The following is a 22,907-nucleotide window of genomic DNA, read 5'->3' as shown; positions in this document are numbered from 1 at the left end:
CTTAGACATGACACACTAGAAAGATACTAAGTTGGTGAAAAAAACTTCCACTCCACGTATTTTTGTAAAAACAATGCTCACTTAATGTTCGCAAAATTTGCCTGATTCAGCTTCCCTAGAAACCAATTTGTGCCCTATTGAGATGAGTTGTCCTAGAAGAAAAGTTTGATCACCCTTTTCATAGGCAAAATTATTAGGTTCATCTGATATCACCCTAGTGTGTGTGTGTGTGTGTGTGTGTGATGTTTATATATACACGTTTTGCACTCTAGATCTGGATCTCTTATCTCTTAGTTTATGGAACATACTTAAAAACTACTAAATGAATCGTAAATTCAATGCTTTCTTGTTAAACTTGTTGGTTTCTTCCCTCATAAGCATTTGATTGAATTCTTCTGTACATGTTTCTTTGTACGTGTTGTTTTCTGTCAAAAAAAAGACAAGTAGGAAAACCTGAAAGTTTCGTCGGTGAGCGATCGAAAGTTACGTGTGAAGGGATAGATATAAAGCATGAGAAAGGAAAAGGAAAGAGTCCAATCAATTTCCTAATTGTTGAAAGGTCATGGGGGAGTGTCATTAGGGTGTTTCCTGAGTACACTGTCAAAATCAAACTCGTGAGGTCCAGAATATTGTAGAAATATATATATATATATATATATATATATAACTACATGAATTCCGTGGATGAAACTTATAGGTTAAAAACTCTAACCAGATTTACCCTATAAAAATGTGTGGTGTGGTGAGGTTGGATATGCTAGCTAGCAGCTCACTAAAGTTTATACAAACTCCAAAATCATTTGTTCAAAAAAAAAAAAAAAAAAAATCTCCCAAATCATGACAAGGGGTAAAGTTGAAAAATTTGGGTTCACATGGGTTGTTGTTATAGGTCAAAGTCTATAAGGCACCCAACCACATGGCCATGAGGTATAATGTTAAAAAAAGTTATAGGTCAAAGTCTATAAGGCACCCAACAAGAGGAAAAATTTAAAAAAAAAAAAAAAAAAAAAAAAAAAAAAAAAAAAAAAAACCTATAGAACAACAGCTACAGGTTGATATGTATATGTTGAACAACTAGCTAGCTAGCAATAATTTATACACATAAGTTAAAATGTGAATGCGTAACTGAGAGGACGTTTGGTTGGAGGATTCCAATCATGTGATTTGAATCATTTTCGATTTACGTGTATTTTTTATGAGAGAAAATACTATAACGAATCACGAATCATGATTCGAATCAGGGAACGAATCCCTCTATCAAACATCCTCGGAATGTTTCACATGTACCTTCGGTACTATTTATGTATAGTGCCATATTTGTCTAAGAGTAGTAGTGAAATTACTTAGGCCTCGTTCATTTCACCGATTCGAATTTTTAGTTTTAGGTTTCTACAGTAAAAAGCTCTCAAAAAATGTCACATCTAACTTTTTCTGTTATAGTGAAAAGTTCTTTGAAAATGTCACATTTTAGCTCAAATTGAAAACTCAAATCCGCGAAGTGAACGAAACCTTAGTCTGTAATCTCTAAAGGGTATTGATTAATTAAAACCATATATAACAAATCAAGATGATATTGTCATACATAAAACCAGAAAAAGGAGTACTGCAGCTGAAAGAAAAAGGAGCAGGAAAAGCTAGCTATATCACTGTATATATACATATATATCTATATATGCATTGCTATATATATATATATATATTAAGGCCATTTACCTTGTCAACACATTAATGACGACTGGCAAGGAAAGTACCGATCGGAAAAATTGAACGTGGTTTTCTGATAAAGTGAAGCCTCAAATATAGGCTTTAAAAAATAATAATAAATAAATAAATAAATAAAAGTTGGCGCATTGGTTGGACTTAACTCAAATATATATTAGTCAGTTCATTTCATCGATTTGAGTTTAGAATTTGAGTTTTGTTACAGTAAAAAGTTCTTAGAAACAGTCACATCTAACTTTTTTATTACAGTAAAAAACTCTCATATAAAGTCACATCTCAATTCAAATTAAAAACTTGAATCAGCGAACTAAACGAGCTCAACGAGAACTAAACGAGCTCAATGAGATATAGGCTTATAGCCAACGTTTCGTGAGATCCAGTGCTTATGACGTACTAAACCAAATACACAAGCAATATTTGTAACGGTTGCATGTTGAAAAAAGAAGACAAGAAAGCCCACGAAAACCATTATACATAATATAATCAGAAAACTCATGTGAATCAAATGTATGAAGAAAAAGAGCTCACCTGGTTTAAGCAAAATGTAGGTTTCGATATTCTTCCCTCTTGAAAGCTAAAAATGCGCTATAATACTCCAGCGAGATAGCTATGTTGTGAAAGAATTTCAAAGACGGAGAAATAAGATCTCTCTGTGTTTAATAAATAAGGAACGGCCACTAGTCTAGTAGTAGTACTATTACGATCTGATCTGAAACTTTGAGCTTATAAGTGATATTGATGATGCAATCTCTTGTTTATCTCTCATTTTCTGCAGCGGATTTACTCCACTACTCTCTCTCTCTCTTTCTATATATATGTGTGTGTCTGTATACATATAATATATATATATATATATATATAATAGTTCTCTGACTGCTTTTTATTATTCTAATAATATTGTTTTAGTAAGTTGTAATCCTATTAATTAATTCTCGATAAATTAAGAGAATATATCGTTTTTTGTTTATGGGGTGTAGAAATCTGAGGCAGAAGCTACAAATATAATAAGATATATATCAGGGAAAGAATCTCCGGAGAGCGATCATTAGAGAAGAGTGATCTCTGGTTTTGATGAGTACCGATGACAGCGAATATAGGGAACTGTTTCCTCATCTACCAAGCTCTTTTTCCACTTCCCCACCTCCTGTAAATATGTATATATATATATATATATATATATACCCTATCGGTAGAATATAATTACCGTAAAAATTAATCTCATCCTTTTATTTTTAAGAAATATTGTCCTGTTATTTTTTTTTTTTTTTAATGTCCCTAACTTGCATGAGTCATGCACGCACGTGGGGACGCTGGCGAGCACGTGCATGGCCACATTCAAATTCATTAAAACTATTATGTCAGTCGTGGCTCTCCACAAAGCCTGGCACAAACTCTCAGTCAGAAGCTCATATATAAAATGATGATCTATATATAATATTCATTTTGTTGTAAATATATAGGTGAGTAGCTTTATATAATTAATCTCACTCTCCATTTCATAATGGTATATTGTGGTAACTGTAAACAACCGTATCTGGGTGATCTCGTTAAACTAATGAAAAGCTGACAGGTCACCGGCCTAGGATTATGCAATAAAAAGAGGAGAGAAAGCTTTGATTGGTTTTGAGAAGAATTGTAAAATCAGAGCTGCATTGGAGACCACTTTATAATCAATCCAATGTGAATTGTTTAAAGACAAGGAAAGTTCTATGATTTTGGCATATTGCGTAAATGACTACAATAGTTTGACCAATTTCAAAGAGTTTTTTTTTTTTTTTTTTTTTTTTTTTTAAAAATCATTGTCTAGTCATTCAATTGCTAATTTAGGATCGACACAAGCATTTCTCTTAAAATTACAACTGATAAGAGAGACAAAATCAAATCATTTAAACATAACTCATTATCAGATTGGGGAATCCACCTCAAACGCAACTCGTTTGAGCTCTTATTTTGAGAGGTCTTTTATAAATTTATAGGCGTACCCAACGAACAGACTCAGACACTTTTCGACCCTCAAGTCACGTATCGCCTTGAAGTTCAAGTATGCTCCTCTATCAGTTACTAATGCTTGTATTGCATGTAACTCCTTCATACTATCTGTCTGTAACTCCTGGATAAAATTAATTCAATCACCCACGTGTAGGGGTACAAACATATATTACAGAGATTGCATAATAAGAAAGTTGATGTATAATAGAACACGTTCTATATACTTGACTCCATACTATATGAAGAACCCGTTTAGTTTACTGATTCGAGTTAATATGTGACTTTATGTGAAAGTTTTTTATTGTAGCAAAAAAAATAAAAATAAAAATAAATGTTACTGTTTTTAAGAGCTTTTTACTGTAGTAAAACTCGAATCGGGCCTTAGTACTTCCCATTTTAAACGACTAATCACTTCACTTTCGATATCTTTAGAAATTTAAATCATTACCAACAATGACAATTCCTAGTACGAGTATATTAGTTATTGCAAGTTGCAACCATCATAACCACTTGACATTCTTTTGTTTTCTTGAAGTGGAGGGATTCATTTTTCATGGTACATATTTTTAAAATCTGCAATCACTTCAATTATTTACCATAAAACACAACTTACTTCTTTCTCCAAAAAAAAAAAAGAAAAAAAAGGAAAAGAAAAGAAAAGAAGACAAACAGACAATTGATAGTATCTCTATAGTATTGGCGTTTTGTATGGACTTCTTGTTCGGCCTCATAAGACACTTAATGATAGTTTCGGCCTTCTTCTAAATGGCCTAGGTTGGTTGAGTTGGATTATTGGGCTCACATCCTAACCCTGAACTCGTCTTACACGGCCCAGAAGGGCTCAATAGCTGTCTTTAAATTCTCGAATTTGACTGAGATCAACCTCATTGTCACAGAGTCGGAACCCTAACAATAGAATAGCCGCCATGGCTGCTTCTAAATCTTTTCCTTGCTCATCTTCTTCTTTGTATTCATAGTTTTTTTTTTCTTTTGTTTTTTTTTTTTTTTTGAGTGAGCTTTGTGGCGATTAGTAGGGCAAAGATGACGAGTGCTTTATATTCTGACACCTCTTGTATGAGAGGAGTTCAAAAAAAACTCTTCTTTGAGCACAGATAGCAACTCTGAGCCCCTTAAGTTCTCCTTTTTCTTCTTTTTAATCTTTTCCAATTCCATTTTCATTTGTTATTATTTTCATTATTTTTATTTTTATTTCCGAGGTTCTAAATCGCTTGCTCTAATTTTTGAAATTTGACTTTTATCTCATAGAATAAATGTGTATTCTTTTACTCGCTTGTAGAAAATTGCCATCCGGTTATTCCTAGATTAAGAGGATGTTTGGTAGAAGGATGTTTTTTTTTATTTGAAGTGATTTTTTACAGTATTTTTTCTCATAAAAAATTTATGTAAATCAAAATTAATTCGAATCACATGATTTGAATTCTCCAATCAAACGTAAATTATCCAATATTTTTAATCAAATGCCCCCTAAACTTTTGTTGGATGGCAAGTTGTAGTTGAACTTTTAAAATTTTGGCGTGTCGAACCCTGATTGTCGTTCTTTAGTTGACGATTATTTGATTAGATTGCATTGCTAAGAGTTGTAAGATTCTGGGTGTAAAATTTTTAAAATTAAAAGTTTAGGTGAAATATGCAAATGATTATAAATTTATGATGCATTAATACAATTATAATTTTTTAAGTTTAAGGGGATGTTTAGTTAGAGAATTTAAATCATAATTTGAATATGATTTATGATTTATTACAGTATTTTCTCTCATAAAAAATAATCATAAATTAAAAATAGTTTTAATTATATAATTTTAATCTATAAACTAAACGCTCAAGTTTTAAATCTAAGCAATGTGATCCCTTTTTCTTTTTCTTTTTTTGATTAACCTTATAATTTTAGAAGTTTTAGACAGAGACACCCCGATAACAAGAGTGTTAATTCATTTTAAAGGAAATTGAAAGTGTAGGGTTTTATTTGCTTAAATTGAAAGTTTCGGATTCAAGATGGCAAAAGTTTAAGCTTTACCAATGACAACAAGATTTAACATTCTAGTCTAATTTAAAAATAATAAATAAAAAAAGAAGAAGAAAAGATTAACCTTCTAGAATGAGCGACTAAGCTTAGGAACTAATGTCTCTAAATGTTGTTTTACTTTCTAAACTTGATTTCCACTTGGCAACGTGCTATTTGACAATTAACCTTTTAAATTTAAAAATTCGTGACTAAAACACCCCAATGACAACGATGTTATTTTTTTTTTAATGGAAATTGGTAAGTGATGAGCACTAAGTATTAATTAATAGATTAAATAAATTAGGCTTCTAACGACCAAGCTTAGGAAATAATACCTGGTATATATGTTTCTAGTTATCATTTTGTTTTGTCAACTTCAATTTTATCTATACATTTGACGTATTAAGGGATTGTTCTTTTGTATTTTTGAATTATGGTGATTTGAGTGATAATTTTAAGTTGAGTTTGAGTTATAACTTGAGTTGAAGTTGTAACTTGAATTTGTGTTTGATTGTGCATATTTGAGATGATTTGAATTGAGAATCTTTTTGAGTTTGTATTTGAGTGGCTTAAAATTTAAATTTGTATTTAAATAGTGTTTTAATAAAAATTCAATAGTGATGAAAAATTTTAATAAGATATATTGATGGAGTTTTATTCGTATGCATAGAAAAAAAATCATCTCAATTATAATTAAAACGATAAAGTTATGACATTTTTAAGAATAGAAAAAATATTATTTATTAACTTGAGTTCGAGTTTATGAATTCGAGTTTAGTCCTAAATTCGAGTTCAAACTCAAATTATACAAAAAAATATGAATTTAAATAAAATTATAATTCAAATTCAAATTTTTTCTGAATTTGGTTGTATTAAATAGACATGGTCTCTACTTCTCACGTTTTAACGAATAATTCCTCATATGCCTTTTCATTAAAGTGTAGAACATTGATTCTCTTGATTTTTATCTTATGGGTTCCTTATGCTTGGTTTCCACAGACAAATCACCGATACAAAGCTATGCTCAATACAAATAAATCAAATTTTTAACAAAAACAATATGCGATAATCAACCACTATAATACACAGTCCGATTGGCCTAGTAAGTATAATTCTGGCAGCTCTGGTTGTAACAGGGCCGTAGAGCGGTTGACATGAGGCTCGAAAGCTTCTTATCGGACAATTGGAAGACATTGTCAGTGGAAAAAGAAGAAGAGCCTGTTCCACAAATCCTGGTTTTGGGCATGCTCATTTCACTTGCCAACTTCTCTGCATCTTCCTCCTCTTGAATGACCCTATCAAAGCAGACGTACCTTCCACCTGTTGTCTTGTTCAAAGCCTCAAATACACAAACGTGTGCCTCCGCCAATCTGTCCACGTCCATTGTTGCTAGCACCCCGCTTTCGTACATCTCTTCGGCTCCTGTGGTACAAGTCAGAGATTATCATTCGTTCAACTCTTTTTGTGGGCAATTTTGAAAATTAAAAGGGCTTGCTAAATAAGGTCAAGTCAAAACATGTGCTTTTTATTTTTAGATAGCTTGAGAACCAACGTGAGTGGTCTAAAGTTGACTGAACATAGTGTTCACTAACAAGAAGTGAAACTATTAGGACCCGAATTTTAGTGGACACACGTACACACTCATGTACCTAATCACTTAAGAGCTACACGGGGTTTACCTTTAAGATAAGCAAATGTTGCTGTTGAATTTCTTGAGCAAAACTCCGGACCTGTAATTAGACCGGGGCATAATGTGGCCATATTTAAACCACTTTCTTCAGCTACCTTCCAAGCAGACTTCTCAGCCCTTATCTTGCCCAATGCATACCATAGCTGATTGACCAAAGTAAAAAATATAAGGCACCGACCATTGAAGTGAAATGGTTTCCCAAAACAAAGAAAATATTATACTAGGGACCAACTAGATATTATTGACTAGCTAGTAGTAATCATTTTCTGGTTGCATAAATCGTGCAGTGAAATTAAAAGAACACAATGAAGGGGGGGAAAAGTCACCTTCTTGTCTATGCATACGGATTCATCGCTCCAACAATCATGGTTTATTACGGAAGAATTACTTTCATTCTGAGCTCTATCTTGCCATAGGCAGGCCAAAAGTGACGAGGTGAAAACACATTTTTTAACTGACGGTGTTCTTGCACATGCCTTGATCACATTCTCACTGGCCCTTGCTTCTACATCAACCATGTATTTCTGCTCGCATGATTAAATAGAAAATTGAAACGGAAAAGTTAAGAGTAGTGAAGCTTGAAATAGATATACAAAACAATCGCGAAACAAATTGATCGAATAGTATTTATATTTTTGTCCATATCAAAATTTACTCGGGTTAAATTTTAGTATGCTGAAATTGACATCTTAAACTCTGCTTGTAACTTTATTCAATGCTTGATAAGTTATTGTTTTGACCAACTAATAATGCATAGACAATGTTCTGCGGAAAAAAAATGCATAAATATGTAAGACAAAATAAACGCATTATATATATATATGCTCAAGACACACATTTTGTTTACGTTTTTCACGTTTTTTGAGATAAAAAATGAGATTAAAAAAGAAAACACATTTGGAGAAAAAAAGATAAAAAAAACAAAAACAGTTTTCGATTTAATGTAAAATCATTTAAAAACTGAAAGCGACTTTTAAGTGGTTTTTTATTTTTTCATTGGATCGAATAGTTTAGAGCCAAAGCAGAATATTTCAACCGACGACTAAGTGACATTATTGGCAGAACCATTGACCCGTTAAAGAAAATTTAAAAAAAAAAAAAAAAAAAAAAATCACCATCTACCTAATGAACCTTTTTCACATGGAAATTGCTACAGCCAGCAAGGCAAACTAACACGTGGGGGGTAGGCGGGTAGCTCTACTCCTCACGTGATCTGGCTCTTAATATGCAATCGGATGCCCCGGCTACCCTTCTCGTATAGACTAATGGTATTATTTTATTGAATAAATACTGAGCCCACACGATTTCAAAATTCAAATTACTATGAGTAATAAACAGACAATTCGAAACGAGGAAATTAATACTTAAACCTTATGTCATTATCTCAATAAATAATCGCACAAGACAAACAACAGAAAAATGCTTAGACGCAGGATGGGCCTGCTAACAACCTATAGGGAAGGAGCCTCACCAACCATTTCGAGATCAATAAATAAGGTGTGACTACCCGGAAGTTATGGATCACACGAACGGAAATTAGCCACCGAAAATATGTGTTTATTAATTGATAGCTCCCTTGAAATGTATTCAACACTTTTTTAAAATGATAAGCATTAATACTCTTTCGTATATGACAATTTAATATTATTTATCTCTTCTAAAAAAAAAAAAAAAAAAAAAAATTGATGGAACATTTGACAATAGAAGGAGCAGTAATTACCGTGTAGCCAGAGACACCGGTGGGGTCAATAAACGAAGAGGTGTGAAAAACACCACGACAGTCCTTGAATGCTTCTGGTAAACTTTCTACGTCTGTTAACCTCGCCATTGTCGCTGAAATATTGCTGTTTGTTGTCTCCATTTCTTGTATTATTTCCAAATCCTCTGTGCACACATTTTTTTCGCGTCATAAATATGAACAGAGACATAAAAGAAAATTTCTACGCTTCACAGTATTGTCCGATCATTTTGTTACACATAAGTTTTAGGCCACATAAAAAACAAAAAAAAAATGATTGGATAAAATATGGTTCATAAATAATTGAAACCAAATATACATGCCAACTGCAATGTCTAGCCGTAGATATATTTATGACACAATACATTATAAAACTTTGGGATGATCGCTTAAGTAGTACGTTAAAAAATAAAGTAAAATTACGTCACGACATGTTCGAGAAAATGTTAAAAATTAACAACTCCATTTAGCAAAAAGTGATTCTTACCAAACAAAAAAAAAAAAAATCAGATAAAAAAAAGGAGAAGAAGAATAAAAGAAAATTTGCAGTTCTTTTTGTTAAAAAAGTAAAAATCAAATAAATCATCAAATTCTATTTGCTTCTTAGTCGTTTCGAACTTTGATTCAAAGGATTCTACTAAGGAAAAAGAAACGTTTCGTTTCGAAAATCGGCGATCAAGTTACCTGGATTCTCAACGACGATTCGGACGGAGTAGCCGCGGGCGAGAAGGTTGTTGACGAGGGCGATGCCGAGGAAGGAGAGTCCGCTGGTGACGCAGACGGGGCGGTCGCGATCGCAGAGATCGTCGTCGTCGACGGAGGACGGAATTAATCGAGAACCGTCGAAGCCTTGGTGGTCCTTCCGGCGGTGTGTGGCGGCGCCGGAGGCCACCACCATGCGCCGGAACTCCTCGATTTCCATCCTCTCCCGCTCTTCGCAGTTCACAATTCCCATTCTTCTGGCTTGGCGATTGCAGAAACAGAGAGAAAGAGAGTGTTCTGTTCACGCTTTTGTTACTTTGCTCTTTCGCGCGGTGTCTAGCTCAGCTCTTGAGTCTGTTAAATGGTGTGAGATTTTTGTGAAGGATGAGACTAAATAAGGAGATAGGATATATATATATATATATATATATGTGTGTGTGTGTGTGTGTGTGTTTGTGTATTTTTATATTGTATTTGGCGCCGCAGAATAGAGGGTAGCCGGTCGTATAAATTTGGGCCGTCATATTAGACGCATTGTCCCCGTCCCCCCACTTTCAGCCCTTGGTTTTGACTCTTGACTTGGCTTAAGCTTTAAGCTGAATAGCTAAATTTTGGCTTACATATATAATATATTAATTTTTTTATAAAAAAAAAAAATAAGAAGAATAAGAAGAAAAGAGTGGTCCTTAAAATAAATAAAATAAAATAAAAAAAAAAAACAGAGAAGAATGGAATTTAGAATTTTATTTAGCAATTATCTCCGTATTTTTTTCCAACCAGCTACGACATTTCAATTATAAAAATCACAAATTATGATACAGGTCACGGACAATATTGTATTTCAACATCTAACTAATTAAAAATCAGTAGTGATCACTTTTGAAGATAGCTATAATATTTGAGATATTATAATGTGCGATTATTTTTTTATTTCAATGTTAAGACTTCCACTCAGACCCTCTAAGGAAAAGAAAAAAATCTGAAAAATATATAAATTCATATTATTTGCAATCAAATAGATAAAAATAACACAACTATATTGTGTGTCCTAAAAGTACTGTACAAGTTAAATTATTCAAATGAAAATTAATTGTTTATAAGTGTTTATTTTTTAAAATGATTTTTTATTGTATATTTTTCCTTAATACGCAATTGAATATTGTGAAAACGAGAACAATACAGGAAAATTTCATGACTTGATGGTGTATAAGTTTTGATTTATTAAAATGATTTGTTATAGTATGTTCTTCCTTAACACAGAATTAATATTGTGAAAGCGAGAGCAATGTGAGAAAATTTCATAATTTGAGATGAACTTGAAATAATTTATTTTCCTTGAATTTTTTGTTCTCAAGGGATTTTGAGTTTGAAATTGTAAGGTGATTATTGAGATTATAAAACGGGGCAGCTAAGAGAATTACAGAGAGTCAAGTAAGAAAAAAGCACGAGTCATATTGAGATTATAAAATTCAAACTTTAGAAATAATATTATTATAGAAAAGTTATCTCAAATCTTTTTGCCAAAAAGTATAAGTAATAAATATTATTTTGTAATTTTTTAAAAGGAAAAAAGAAAAGATATTTGATATACATGTTGAGACTGGGAGAGTCTTGTTGAAGCGGCTTGTGCATAGACGACGGCTGAATCGGGAGTAGATAAGAAAGGGAGGGCTCACGTGGTGAATGACTAGTGAGCACGGGAGAGAACTACTTGAGACAATCCGGGGTTAGGTTAGTTGTTAAAAATTATGTTAAAGCTGACGGGTCTGTGAGTCAACATCCTGACGGCCCAATAATCTCTTTTCACTGTAGTGGCGTGGCGCCTCCACGGTCGTTATCCAATTTATCTGTTTGTTCTTCACTCAAAAAAAAAAAAAAGAAAAAAAAAAAACACACACACACACACACATATACATTAGTATTGATGGCTGTCGTGGACTTGGAAATTTATAAACTTCCTCGTGTTTTCGGTTAATTTAATTGTTTGAAAACTTCCTCGTGTTTTCGGTTATTAGAGTATATACTATATATTATATTCAAATGTTATTGCAGTCTCATATGACTTTATTTTTTTTCCCCTGCAGTCTCAGATGACCTTTTTTTTTAATTTATTTGTTGGCTAATTGAACGCAGTCGCAAATGACTTGTGGTTTGACAATCAAATAGTTAGACTTTTTAAGATGTCTCAAATGAATTTTTTCCTTATGTTTTCTTTTTCAATAATAAATGTCTTATATGACTTGTTAACTTAACTATATAGTTTTGAGACGTGCTGACATTAAATTAAAGCAAATGGAGAGTTTGTTTTTTCGCTTGAATTTTCTCCTTGGACAACATGGAATTAGTTGCATTATTTGAACCTCACATCTCCACGTAAAAATTATTTGAACCTCACATCCCCACGTAAAAGTTTTTTTCACCTATAGAACGTTAAAATTAGCACCTTTTGGGTCCACAACATCTTGACACGTGTTGCTTCTTCCATGTGGGTACTTTACACGTGTTGGTTTTCAATAAATAAGCATTAAACTTGATATTTTCATCACGTATTGGTTTCCATAAATAAGCATTAAATTTGATATTTTCATACTCCAAATCTCTTTAGTTCATTAATTTAAATTTTTAATTCGAATTGAGATGTAATTTTATGTGAAAAATTTTTACTGTAATAAAAAAATTAAATATAATTATTTTTAAAAATTTCTTACCGTAATAAAATTTAAATTGATAAAATTAACGGGACCCAAGAGTCGTTACCTCAACCTCTCCGAGCACCTTCAAAGGTTCGTTGCTTACTTTAAACAAGAAATTTGGTTCCCTCTTTGAAATCTTTAACGGGCAACCGTCAAAAGTCTGACATGAAGTTCAACTGATTCAACTATGGTTTACTAATAGTAATAGTACCATAAGTCGAAGTGATTGCGGGAACATAGAAATAATTGTGTTATATAGAAATTGGTCCTCTTTTCTCTCCATCTGGACCTTTATGCATCCAAGTCATTATCGGATTAGTTGCATTAGTTGAGCAAATATTTGAAAAAAGTGTGATTTCAAAGGTTTTTCACTTCAACCCAGCTCCTACTCTCGATGGAAGGCTTTACCAATCCACATTTCTCTGTGAAATGGAGTGAGACAACACAAGCATGCACTTTTTGTATGTGTTCTAAGAGATTATAATTACAATATCTAGTTTTAAAAAATTACATCTTACAGAAATGTGAGAGACGCGGGGAATTGGATTTCAAAATTTTGGCTGTCTGCATAAACACACATTTTTTCTTCACACATATGGTACACTAGAAAAATACAGTACAAAGAATGCTCGTATACCTCTCAAGCAGCTTTGCCACTCAGACCAAGCTTTTGTCATTTGAAAAATTCTATCGCTTGGACTTTGATTCATATGCCATCCTCGCTTCATTGGCCCGGTCACATGGATTTTCGAGTTTCGTTGTAGAGACAACAGTGCTATTGCGAAACAAACTCGTCCCTTACTCGTCGTCTTTGTGGGCCACCACACTCAATTGCCTCTCTAACTGAAAACGAAAGAGACGACAGTGACAATTTGTCCCAGAGAGTTTATTTTTCAATTTCAGTAGGGAAAACATGTAATTTTTCCAAATAGCTCATCTGCAATCTGTTGAGAAAAATCATAATAAAGGCCAAGCAAAGCCAGAATGCTGACCCAAGGCCGAGCAACAAGCAAACTCAGAACACACTTCCCACCCACTATCACCCACTAAAAGTACTCATAGACGCAAACAATTAACGCTAATAAGATGAACAACCTTACATTTATAGCCAGGGTAAAGACAGAAACCTGGGAATTTTTTATTTTCTGTCGCTGCAATTCTTCGACAAGACTCCCAATTCTGACATAGAGAGATGGATGTGAGTTGAATGCAAAGTAAAGGTAAAACATAATGTCACCAGGAACTATTGGGTTGCATCAAGTACCTCTGTTGCAAATTATTCACCTGACATTGCAGGTCTCTCTCGCGGGAGGAAGCAGGAGATGTCTGCATATTTAACATTGAAGAATCAACCAAGAGTTTCTCTTCTTATTTTTTTATTTTAAAAACAATTATCCAAGTTTTTCCAGCAATTAGGATTTCTCTAGAGACATTTTAATCCTCAATAAATTAGTTTGACACGAAAGTGCAAAGGGGGTGCAAGCACTATGCTAGTTATATGTGAATTGTCCAAAACTAGCTATGCTACTATGGAAAGCATTTAATATCCAAAGAATGTTCAAGAAGTATCCAAGGCTGCCAATGCTCCTGCGAGGGAGGCTTGTCAAAAACAAAATAGTCCGACCAAGTTGGAACATATCAAAGGCTTTTCAACCCTCTCACGCAAAAACAAATTATTAATATTAGTACATAAACATTTACAACAATAGAAGTGAAATATTAGAAAGCATTACACTCAGTAGCGGAGCCACTTGGAGATGAGTGGGGGGCGGCCCCCCACTAAGTTTTTTTTTTTTTTTTTTAAAATAGCCTTTAAAAGTTTGTGATTTTGTGATTTTGTCCTGTACAGTTTTTTTTCATATACACGCCAACTGAATTTCATATTTTTTTATTACTTCAAGACAAAAATTTAGTATATGCCCCCACTGAAATAGAAGTCTGGCTATGTCACTGATTACACTAGGACAAAAATATCATTAAATGCTCAAAATGGATCCAGGGAATACAAACGTTACCAGCAAAAGGTCACATGTGCCTGCCTCCGTTAACTCCACTTGCTTGCCTGCGTCATGCTAAATATGTCAAATCCAATAAAAACCGTTAACGAGAAATTCTAATCAATGAGAAGGCAAGAAGCATTACCAGATGTTTGTTCCACATGCTTTATCAATTTAATTATTTCTTCCTGTTTGGAAAAACAAAAACAAAAACAAAACAAAAAAAGAATCTGAGGCATAATATCTAGCTTCATAACAAGGTAAATGTGCAGATAGAGATATACCCTTTGCATCGCATTCTGTTGCAAAATGCATTGCAGTGATGGAAGAACCGTTGAAGCTGTAACCTTCAGGGTGGTTGGACTGATTGAACCTCCACATATTGGGTTGAAGTAGCAGTTTGCAGGACCCTGAAGCAGAGACAAGAATGGCAATGGTTATAAAGCCATTGCCTAAAAGATATTTTGCTAAGTTCCGTTCTTATTGTTCCTAAGTTAAGCATCAACTAAGCACAGTTTATAGCTAGGCAATTTCCAATACAAGAAGAATTAAAGAGGGAAAAAAAAAGAGCAAAATTTTGAATAGAACTCACGAGTTAAGCATAAAAACTACATGCATACAAAGCAAGAATGGATATATATATATAGATGTATATACTAAAAATATCCAAAAACCACCGAAAGCCTTGTACAAAAATCACTGCTTTAAAAATTGTGTTGAAAACAGAAAGCAGTATTACAGTAGCAATGATAACCGTGATAAATAGATTGTTCTCTCATAATCATTAGTTATCTGCTATGCACGCATTGTTGAACAGAAGGTTTTGTCAAGCTGTAACATTAACGATCAATGACATGGATTTTGAGTCTGACCTTGTGTTAATGAAAGGCTAAATTGAGAATAATATAGATAAGAAACTATTGAAGCATTTGTACCTTCGGGCTCAGCTCGGCTGATGTGACTTTAAAGCGGCCCTTACGCTGGACAACCGTTCCGTCAGATGTATCTTCAGCTGCAGAACGAGATGTGAGAATACCCAAATATTATTTTCCTATAAAATTCTAACAAGTGACTCTCCAATAGAAAAGGGGAAAAGAAATATGAGAGAAGACACACCAGATGTAGCATTATTGGTATCTCTCATCTGGCGATACACCAATGAACCGCTGTAGTTCCGCTCAAACTGAAGTTTTGATTGTTGATAATCCCTTCAGAACATTTTCAAAATTACTAAAATCATTATAGTTTCCCTCGACCAGTTTTCTACTGAACAAATTGGTAGTAAGCGGCCAAATGAAATTTATAATATATTAAAAAAAGGACAAAAGAAGAAGGCTATACTAAAAAAATGATTCATGACGCCATGCTAAATTTTAACGTGCATTGCCAACTCACAATAGCACAAAGGTCCAGGCAATAAAACAATAATTCTATTACAGGATTGCTTCGACAGAACAACATGGATAAAAAAAGCCAACCCCGACGACATATTGTGAGACAAATATAGCTCCTAGTGACACTCTATGAAGAAAGTTGAGGATCATGCACTCCTGTTTAACACTAGAAGTCCCTATATAAAGGTTAACAACAAATATGGTCTAAGAATGCTATATTTTGCTTCTTTGCATTTAGCCAGATTCAAGACTAAACTTCACAACGTTTGATGACACATCTGTCAGAGTTCCTATCTTTAGCGAAGCTTCATAATCATCAAATTTCCTAAACTACAAAATGCATTAAATAAATGGAGGGCAAATAATCTTCCTGCAGGCTCAATTAAGATAAAGAAGCACAATGAATTTTTAGGACAAGAAAGGTTACCTGTCCCCGTCACCAACAACCCTTTTAGGAGAAAGAGCATTATCTGGTAGTAGTGTGCCGCTCAAAAATTTTTTATGCTCAGCTATGACATGACGTGGCAAAGAACTACTTTGCCCAGAACAATCACCATCACTTCTTCCATTTTCTTGGTACACCATTCTTGGACTAGTGGCACTCACATCATCCTCACAAATATCAAAACAACCTCTGTATCAGAAAAAGAACACCGCTTAAGAATTGTGGTACCATGGAGATATAATCAATGCCTAACAAAGCTTTAGAGTAATTCAAAAATACACAAGGAAGAAACAACAAAAAGGTAAAATAAAATGCATATGATCACCCTAACAACTAATAAGCAGTTATGTCTGCAAGGAAAAAAAATCTAAGGAAAAGAAGAGAAAAAAGAACTGAAGTACTTATTTTTCTTTTGACGATGCAAAACATCCAACAAACAATCAAAGAGCAAAAAAATGATGATAGTAATACACCAGCAAAGCGAGATAAATTTTGGGGGAAAATATGCAGTAAATATAATCTGATATAAAGCTGTTTAAAAATTGAAAGCCTCAATCTCTAGCAATATAAGCATAAAGATGAAAATTTTCTTCGATAGATAACACAAGGTATAAAAGGAAACCAATCATACTTAAGTGCTTCAAGAGGTTTAATAGGAAATGAAGTAAGTGAACTCTCCAAATCATGAAGATCACTGAATTCATCCTGAAACAATGAAACAACATATATATTGACTTAACACAAAGATTAAATATGAGAACACAGGACAATATATAAAACATAAAGAAAAAAGAGAGAGAAAAAAGAAAAACCAAGATATTTTCTGCAGAGGTCTCTATACCTCCTGATTTGGAGCAGGATTAGACTGGCTGGCCATTTTAAGGGACAACCTCTCCGCTGGAATGTCTGCATCTTTATATCCATCCATTTGCTTCTTTGGCTCTTCAACATTTGGCATTTCATCATCCTGAATCTGTGGGCAAAAAGCTGCTGTTATTATATGTATATAAAAATAAGACATGCAACAATATCAAAAGCAATGCAGATTAAATTACTATTTAAGTCCTTTCCTAAAAATCATGGTATAAGGTAACCAGACAATACTTACCAGAGCAGCCTGATTTTTCAAGTCCTCGAGGTTAAAATTCCAGGCACTGATTCCTCGAATGTACTCTTGCTGCAGCAATATATGAATGTACAAACATAAATAATTAGAAATACATAAATCCCAACACCATTTTAACCAGTTACTACCTGCGACAGCTGCTCTTTATCCCCATAGAGAGCCTTGTTCTGCACAAGAAGATCAGCCTCCTTTGCCTAAGACAGAAAATGTAGTCAGAAGAATTGTATATTAACTTGGGAAATATCTCGCATAATGGAGCCAACAAAGAAGAAAGATAAAATTCAGGATAAGCAAGCGACCTTCAGCATCCTAAAACGATCACCTAATGGAGCGAGACCCTCTAGAATGGTGCGAGCTAAATACTCAGGGGGACGCACATGCTTAAAAAAGTGGTGCTTCAAAAGCTTTTCTGAGGTTGGACGTTTCTTTGGGTCCTTGACTAGGCAAGCAGCTACCAATTCTTTGAAGGACTGGAAAAACATGGTGCTCTTTAAGAACAATATTTAAAAACGGAGGACAAATTACAAAACTGAAACTTCAGATACCTTTGAAAATCTCTTATCCCTTTCATAGTCCAGACCAGGAGGAGCATTTTGTAAAGTCATCAACAGAACCTGCAAGAGCAAAGGAAACAAGGGGGTTAGTACTTTTGAGTTCACAAATCAATCAGCAGCAAAATATCCCAAATTTCAACATAAATATAAGAAAAGTTTAGAAATTTACTTTCATTGGTGGATACTTGGAAAATGGGGCATGGCCATGAGCGAGCTCAAGTGCTGTTATACCAAATGACCAGATGTCTGCTCTGTGTGGAGCCAAAAAAGGGAGAAAAACCTTAAAACCGTTTTAAATAATCATAACACTAAAACATAATTTGACATAAATCCAATATACAACCAACTCACTTAAAGTCATATCCATGCAATTGCTGCATAACTTCTGGAGCCATCCTGAGTAGAAAAACAGGAATAAAAATAGAGTGTCCATATAGATAGATCTCCATATTTTAGAACCAACATTACCACAGGATCCAGATTTCATAAAACACAAATGAAGACATACATTGGTAAGAAAGAAAGCAAAAAAGAAATACCAGCAAGGGGTTCCTACAAAAGTGTTTCTGGAACGTTGCCTATCTCCAGTATCAAACATACACGCTGACACACCAAAGTCAGCTAACTTGACAGTGCCATTAGAATCGATCAAAATATTACCAGCCTGCAGAGGAAAGGCAAAAGAAAAAAGCAAAAAGAGAGAGATTATGAACTTAATAAGACAGGCATTGTCATACCCGAGGAACCTAACATGATCAGCAAACTACTTAGATACTATTACAGGCGAAAAGCACATATGAAACTCCACTATCAGATGTAATTCACGTAAATACTAGAGATTCAGCACAATAAGATAAAAGTAATATGCAACACGAGAAGAAAACAAACAAGTTTCTCACGGCTTTGATATTGTATTTGTACTCATGTAATTCCCCGCAGGATTGTGGATACCAATTTAACATTTTTCTTTAAAGATACTAAATAAAAGAGCACCAATGTCCTATTATTTTTATAATGAGACAGATCACTGAAATATTCCTAACCTGCATAACAAAAAAAAAACAGTCATGGAGAATTAATAGATGAGCATCTCGGGAAGAGTACCTTCACATCTCTATGAATGTGCCCATGGGCATGAAGATAAACAAGAGCTTTGAGAACCTCACGCAGTAAAGTAGCAATAACAGTCTCTTCAAAACCCTCTGGATAAGCGGACTTCATTATATGAAGGCAGGACCCACCAGCCATATACGGCATTACAACCCAAAGGTTATGGCCACTTGTGAAAGAGCAATGAGCCTGTAGAACATTTGGGTGATCAATCAAGCTCATTGTCTGTACCTCTCTCCGAATACCACCCTACAGTATAATATGAGAATAAAATGCATGTTTCAAATAACAGTTGCCAATTAACAGTTTGAGACAAAGATCAATCAAACATAATTTAAGTCCACAGACCTATACAATAAAATTGAAGTTCAACACGAGTGAAATTTAACTATTCTCCTAGAATTATCAGATCTGAAGATGCGTGTAATATTAGGAGAAGAAATGCTATAGATTTGACACATCACTTTGAGTACAAAATATCATCAAATAACTCCGGAACGGCCTTTCTTTTTTTTTCTCTAATAAGAGCTTCAATTCCAGCTAGCTCAGAAAATAAATCTCAAATTACCTAACATAAAGAAACAAGCAATAGATATGCACAAAGTGTAACCAAATACATAAATGTTAAGTCAAAGACCCAATGCTATTTTGAAAGTTTAAAGGGAAAATCAAAGTGAGCATCTATTCGGCAACAATAAAATACATTAAGAGAGAGAAACTTGGACAATTTGAGCTACTAAGTGGAATTGGCATACATACCAGGTCATTATTACATTTTTCCAAATCAAGAACCTTGATTGCAACAATCAAGTTAAGTGGAACGCAGAGAGCCCTGTACACAGTGGCGCTGACACCTTCACCAACTTCTTCATATAACTTATAATCTTTTGCATCAACTGGGAACCTCTTCTCTAATATATGCTCCATGCTTTCTTCTTATAAAACACTCTTAAAACTGTCTTTGCTCCTATATTTTACAAAGAAAGAAAGTAAAGTGCATGCCAAGGAGGTAAGCAAAATAATGCGAAGTTTCATGACTTTCGTCCAATTTGGTAGCATATTCCCTTTGTTCAACAGAAAACAGCAGACAAATCAAGTGACTTTATCAAAGGGTTTCTTTATTAATTTTTCCCTTTTAAAGCCAAATAAATCTAAAAAATGTTAGATACAATGTAAATCAGATCTTTAATTGCAAATGCCAAACAATATATTTAGATTTATTAACAATAATTCTTGACTGAGGTAATCGAAACAGCACTACACGCCATTGGATAAGTTATGGGATCAGAAAGAAAAATATGACCCAAAGCACTTCCGGAGGGAACCAGCATCAACACGTGGAGTTAAATTTACTCGACTCTAGCATATTCAGGAAAAATGCACGCTACCACCATCCAACTCTGACGCAAGAATTCTGCTCCCAAGACCAACTAATATGAGATGCATTCCAAAGACAAGTGCAATATCTTCAGAAAGCAAGGCAGAAAGACCTACACCATTTTGAAGGCAGTGTTTAGGGCAGTACTGGAACCAAAGGGAAGAAACCATAATTAATGGCAATTGCTACAAAATAACAAATTCGAAGTAAAAATAGGGAATGATACGAAAGAAGGAACATCAATGCAATGAAACAAAAACTAACTAGATATAACTTCGTAAACGGATTTCTAAAGAAAATTTACGAAAGAGAAAGTGCCCCCTCGATATAGAATCATAATTAGCATTGCCAACCATCTCACGGAAGGCTTAATTCTCTACATCTCAAAAGTTAGTATCATGCCCTTGTTGTTCCATTGTAAACATAAAATTCAACACCCCTTAATTTGCTTGCTGAACCAATCTTTTTTGCATTTCATCAGCACCCCACACAGCCAATAGAGTTCAGGAAGTTTCCATACACTTCATTATTCCCTTTCTAGAACTGAAAACTAATGCTCCCGATTCATCTTTCAAAATGCACCCCACCAAAAAAAAAAAAATCCTAGAAACCCACAGTCCAGAAACTTTTCCATGGCATAACAAACTAACAATCACCCTTTACAACCCAATTTCAGAATACACTTATTCTGACTCTGAGTTGACAATCCAACTACACCACCAATGACCCCTCATCAGACTCCAAGATGCATTATGATTTACTTCCCCAGTAGCTCAAGTACAAGTTATAGAAGAAAAAAGAGTAGCAAAGAAGAACACGGTTTTTCGTTTCCAAAAGCCAATCTAAATATATGTAAAATGGGCCAAGAAAAACCCACGATGGAGAAGCTCAAGCAATCCCAAATTGGAACTTCCAAACAACAGAATCACAAGCCACCTTTTTCTATTTAATCTTCATAGAGAAGAAAGAATCGTAATGTACTAAAAATAAATCAAAGCTTTACGTGCCTGTAAAGAATCGTAATGTACTAAAAATAAATCAAAGCTTTACGTGCCTGTACCTTAGAATTTCTAATCTTTTTTTTTTTTTTTTGCTGAAATATATTCTCTACTCCTTAGCCGCAAATCATTATCCTTAAAAACTTTTAGATCAAAAAAATGCTTGCATTCAAGCATTCCTATTTTCTATCCTAATTTGTTCGTCAAGGTTACAAAAGCAGAAATTCAAACAAAAAGACTAACAAGAGCTTCAAAAGAAAACATGTCAAACCAAATTTCAACTCTCCATTTCCAAACTTCATCAACCAAAAAAAGAAGACATCGGAAGAATAAAAATGAAGAACGATGATAATAATCTCTATCGTTTCGCGAAATACACGAAACAAATATCAACGAAATGCGGCGAATTCAATCGCACAAGGCACGACACGTGAGGAATTGCGGACCTAGGGTTTCCCAGACCTCGGACTAGTCGAAGAAGAGAACTGAATCTGACTGACCTAGTCCAGAGCAAAAACACAACCTCGTTTTCCGACAAAAACGACGGCGGCGATTCAGCTGGTGCTCAATTGCCTCATCATCGACTGTTCCGACATGAACGATGCCCGTAAGCTCTCGATGTTGTTCTCTCCTCTCTCTTCTCTCTCTCTGTATCCAACTGTCGCCGAGACTAGTACCGGATCGAATCTCTCACTGTTTTTATTAGCCCCAAAATAAATAAATAAATATAAATAAAAGGTAAGCTCCTTTTTCTTTTTTTTCTTGCTTTGATTATGGAAGAGAATATTTTATTTACGGTAAATGAAAATTGAGTAAATTTTCCAGGAGAGACTCCAGGGAAGGGGAAGGAGAGACTGCGCAGAATAGAAGTGGGACCCGCCAAAAAAGATTTTTGAGTCTGAGTATGAAGATGAGTAGGTGAAAATATCGGGCGAATCGCCCGAGTATATCGGGAGATTTTATCGCCGATTTTGAGATCGAGTAGAGGAGAGATAATTGGATCACCTGTCGGAGACTGAGGAGTTGTGTTGATTAGGAAATTCGTATCCCGATTTGAATTATAGTTTGTGGTTTGTTACAGTATTTTCTCTTATAAAAAATACACGTAAATTAAAAATAATTTTAATCTATGAACCAAACGTCTCCTGAATTTTGTCAACCACAGCGCGTGATTGGCCAGGATTTATAACGAGCGCTGTCATCTTGCTAATTTTCATCTTAAGCCAACCATTATGCTCCGGTTTTAGCATTTCATTTCTTGTTTTTAACACTTCGGGCACGGAGACGTTTGGTTCATAAATTAGAATCATGTGATTAGAATTATTTTTGACGTACGTGTATTTTTTAT

General features: G+C 34.2%; 2 protein-coding genes and 1 non-coding gene across 8 annotated transcripts; 1 reads left to right on the top strand and 2 right to left on the bottom strand.

Annotated features, from left to right (window-relative positions):
- Positions 1–4,745: 4,745 nt before the first annotated feature.
- LOC112093998 lies at positions 4,746–4,839 on the top strand. The gene has a single exon (XR_002903299.1). It is a non-coding gene; the product is annotated as a small nucleolar RNA snoR1 (small nucleolar RNA).
- Positions 4,840–6,597: 1,758 nt separating this feature from the next.
- Positions 6,598–10,272, bottom strand: LOC21403409 (cinnamoyl-CoA reductase-like SNL6). Its single transcript, XM_010110479.2, has 5 exons — positions 9,847–10,272; positions 9,145–9,308; positions 7,751–7,948; positions 7,414–7,567; positions 6,598–7,156 (listed from the first exon to the last, which is right to left on the bottom strand). Exons 1-5 carry the CDS (start codon positions 10,115–10,117, stop codon positions 6,834–6,836), a joined length of 1,110 nt encoding a protein of 369 aa, XP_010108781.1. The 5' UTR covers positions 10,118–10,272; the 3' UTR covers positions 6,598–6,833.
- A 2,691-nt stretch (positions 10,273–12,963) lies between these two features.
- On the bottom strand, positions 12,964–22,456 carry LOC21403408 (serine/threonine-protein kinase BLUS1). Of its 6 annotated transcripts, none has more exons than XM_024173732.1 (22): positions 22,060–22,456; positions 20,487–20,673; positions 19,943–20,150; positions 19,178–19,432; positions 18,613–18,737; positions 18,425–18,469; positions 18,243–18,324; positions 18,065–18,133; positions 17,819–17,989; positions 17,648–17,713; positions 17,502–17,570; positions 17,235–17,366; positions 17,025–17,098; positions 16,376–16,582; positions 15,671–15,762; positions 15,490–15,566; positions 14,839–14,964; positions 14,700–14,742; positions 14,573–14,619; positions 13,822–13,883; positions 13,658–13,736; positions 12,965–13,400 (listed from the first exon to the last, which is right to left on the bottom strand). In XM_024173732.1, the coding sequence occupies exons 3-22, from the start codon at positions 20,108–20,110 to the stop codon at positions 13,356–13,358; spliced, it is 2,034 nt and encodes a 677-aa protein (XP_024029500.1). In that variant the 5' UTR covers positions 20,111–20,150; positions 20,487–20,673; positions 22,060–22,456; the 3' UTR covers positions 12,965–13,355. The 6 variants fall into 6 exon arrangements, with proteins under 6 accessions (XP_024029505.1, XP_024029500.1, XP_024029501.1 ...); XM_024173733.1 differs by having other exon boundaries at positions 20,572–20,673; XM_024173734.1 differs by lacking the exon at positions 20,487–20,673.
- Positions 22,457–22,907: the final 451 nt, after the last annotated feature.

This window comes from Morus notabilis, unplaced genomic scaffold, assembly GCF_000414095.1.
Source record: "Morus notabilis unplaced genomic scaffold, ASM41409v2 Scaffold39, whole genome shotgun sequence".
Taxonomy (NCBI): Eukaryota; Viridiplantae; Streptophyta; class Magnoliopsida; order Rosales; family Moraceae; genus Morus; species Morus notabilis.
This window is presented reverse-complemented; position numbering and strand designations above follow the sequence as displayed.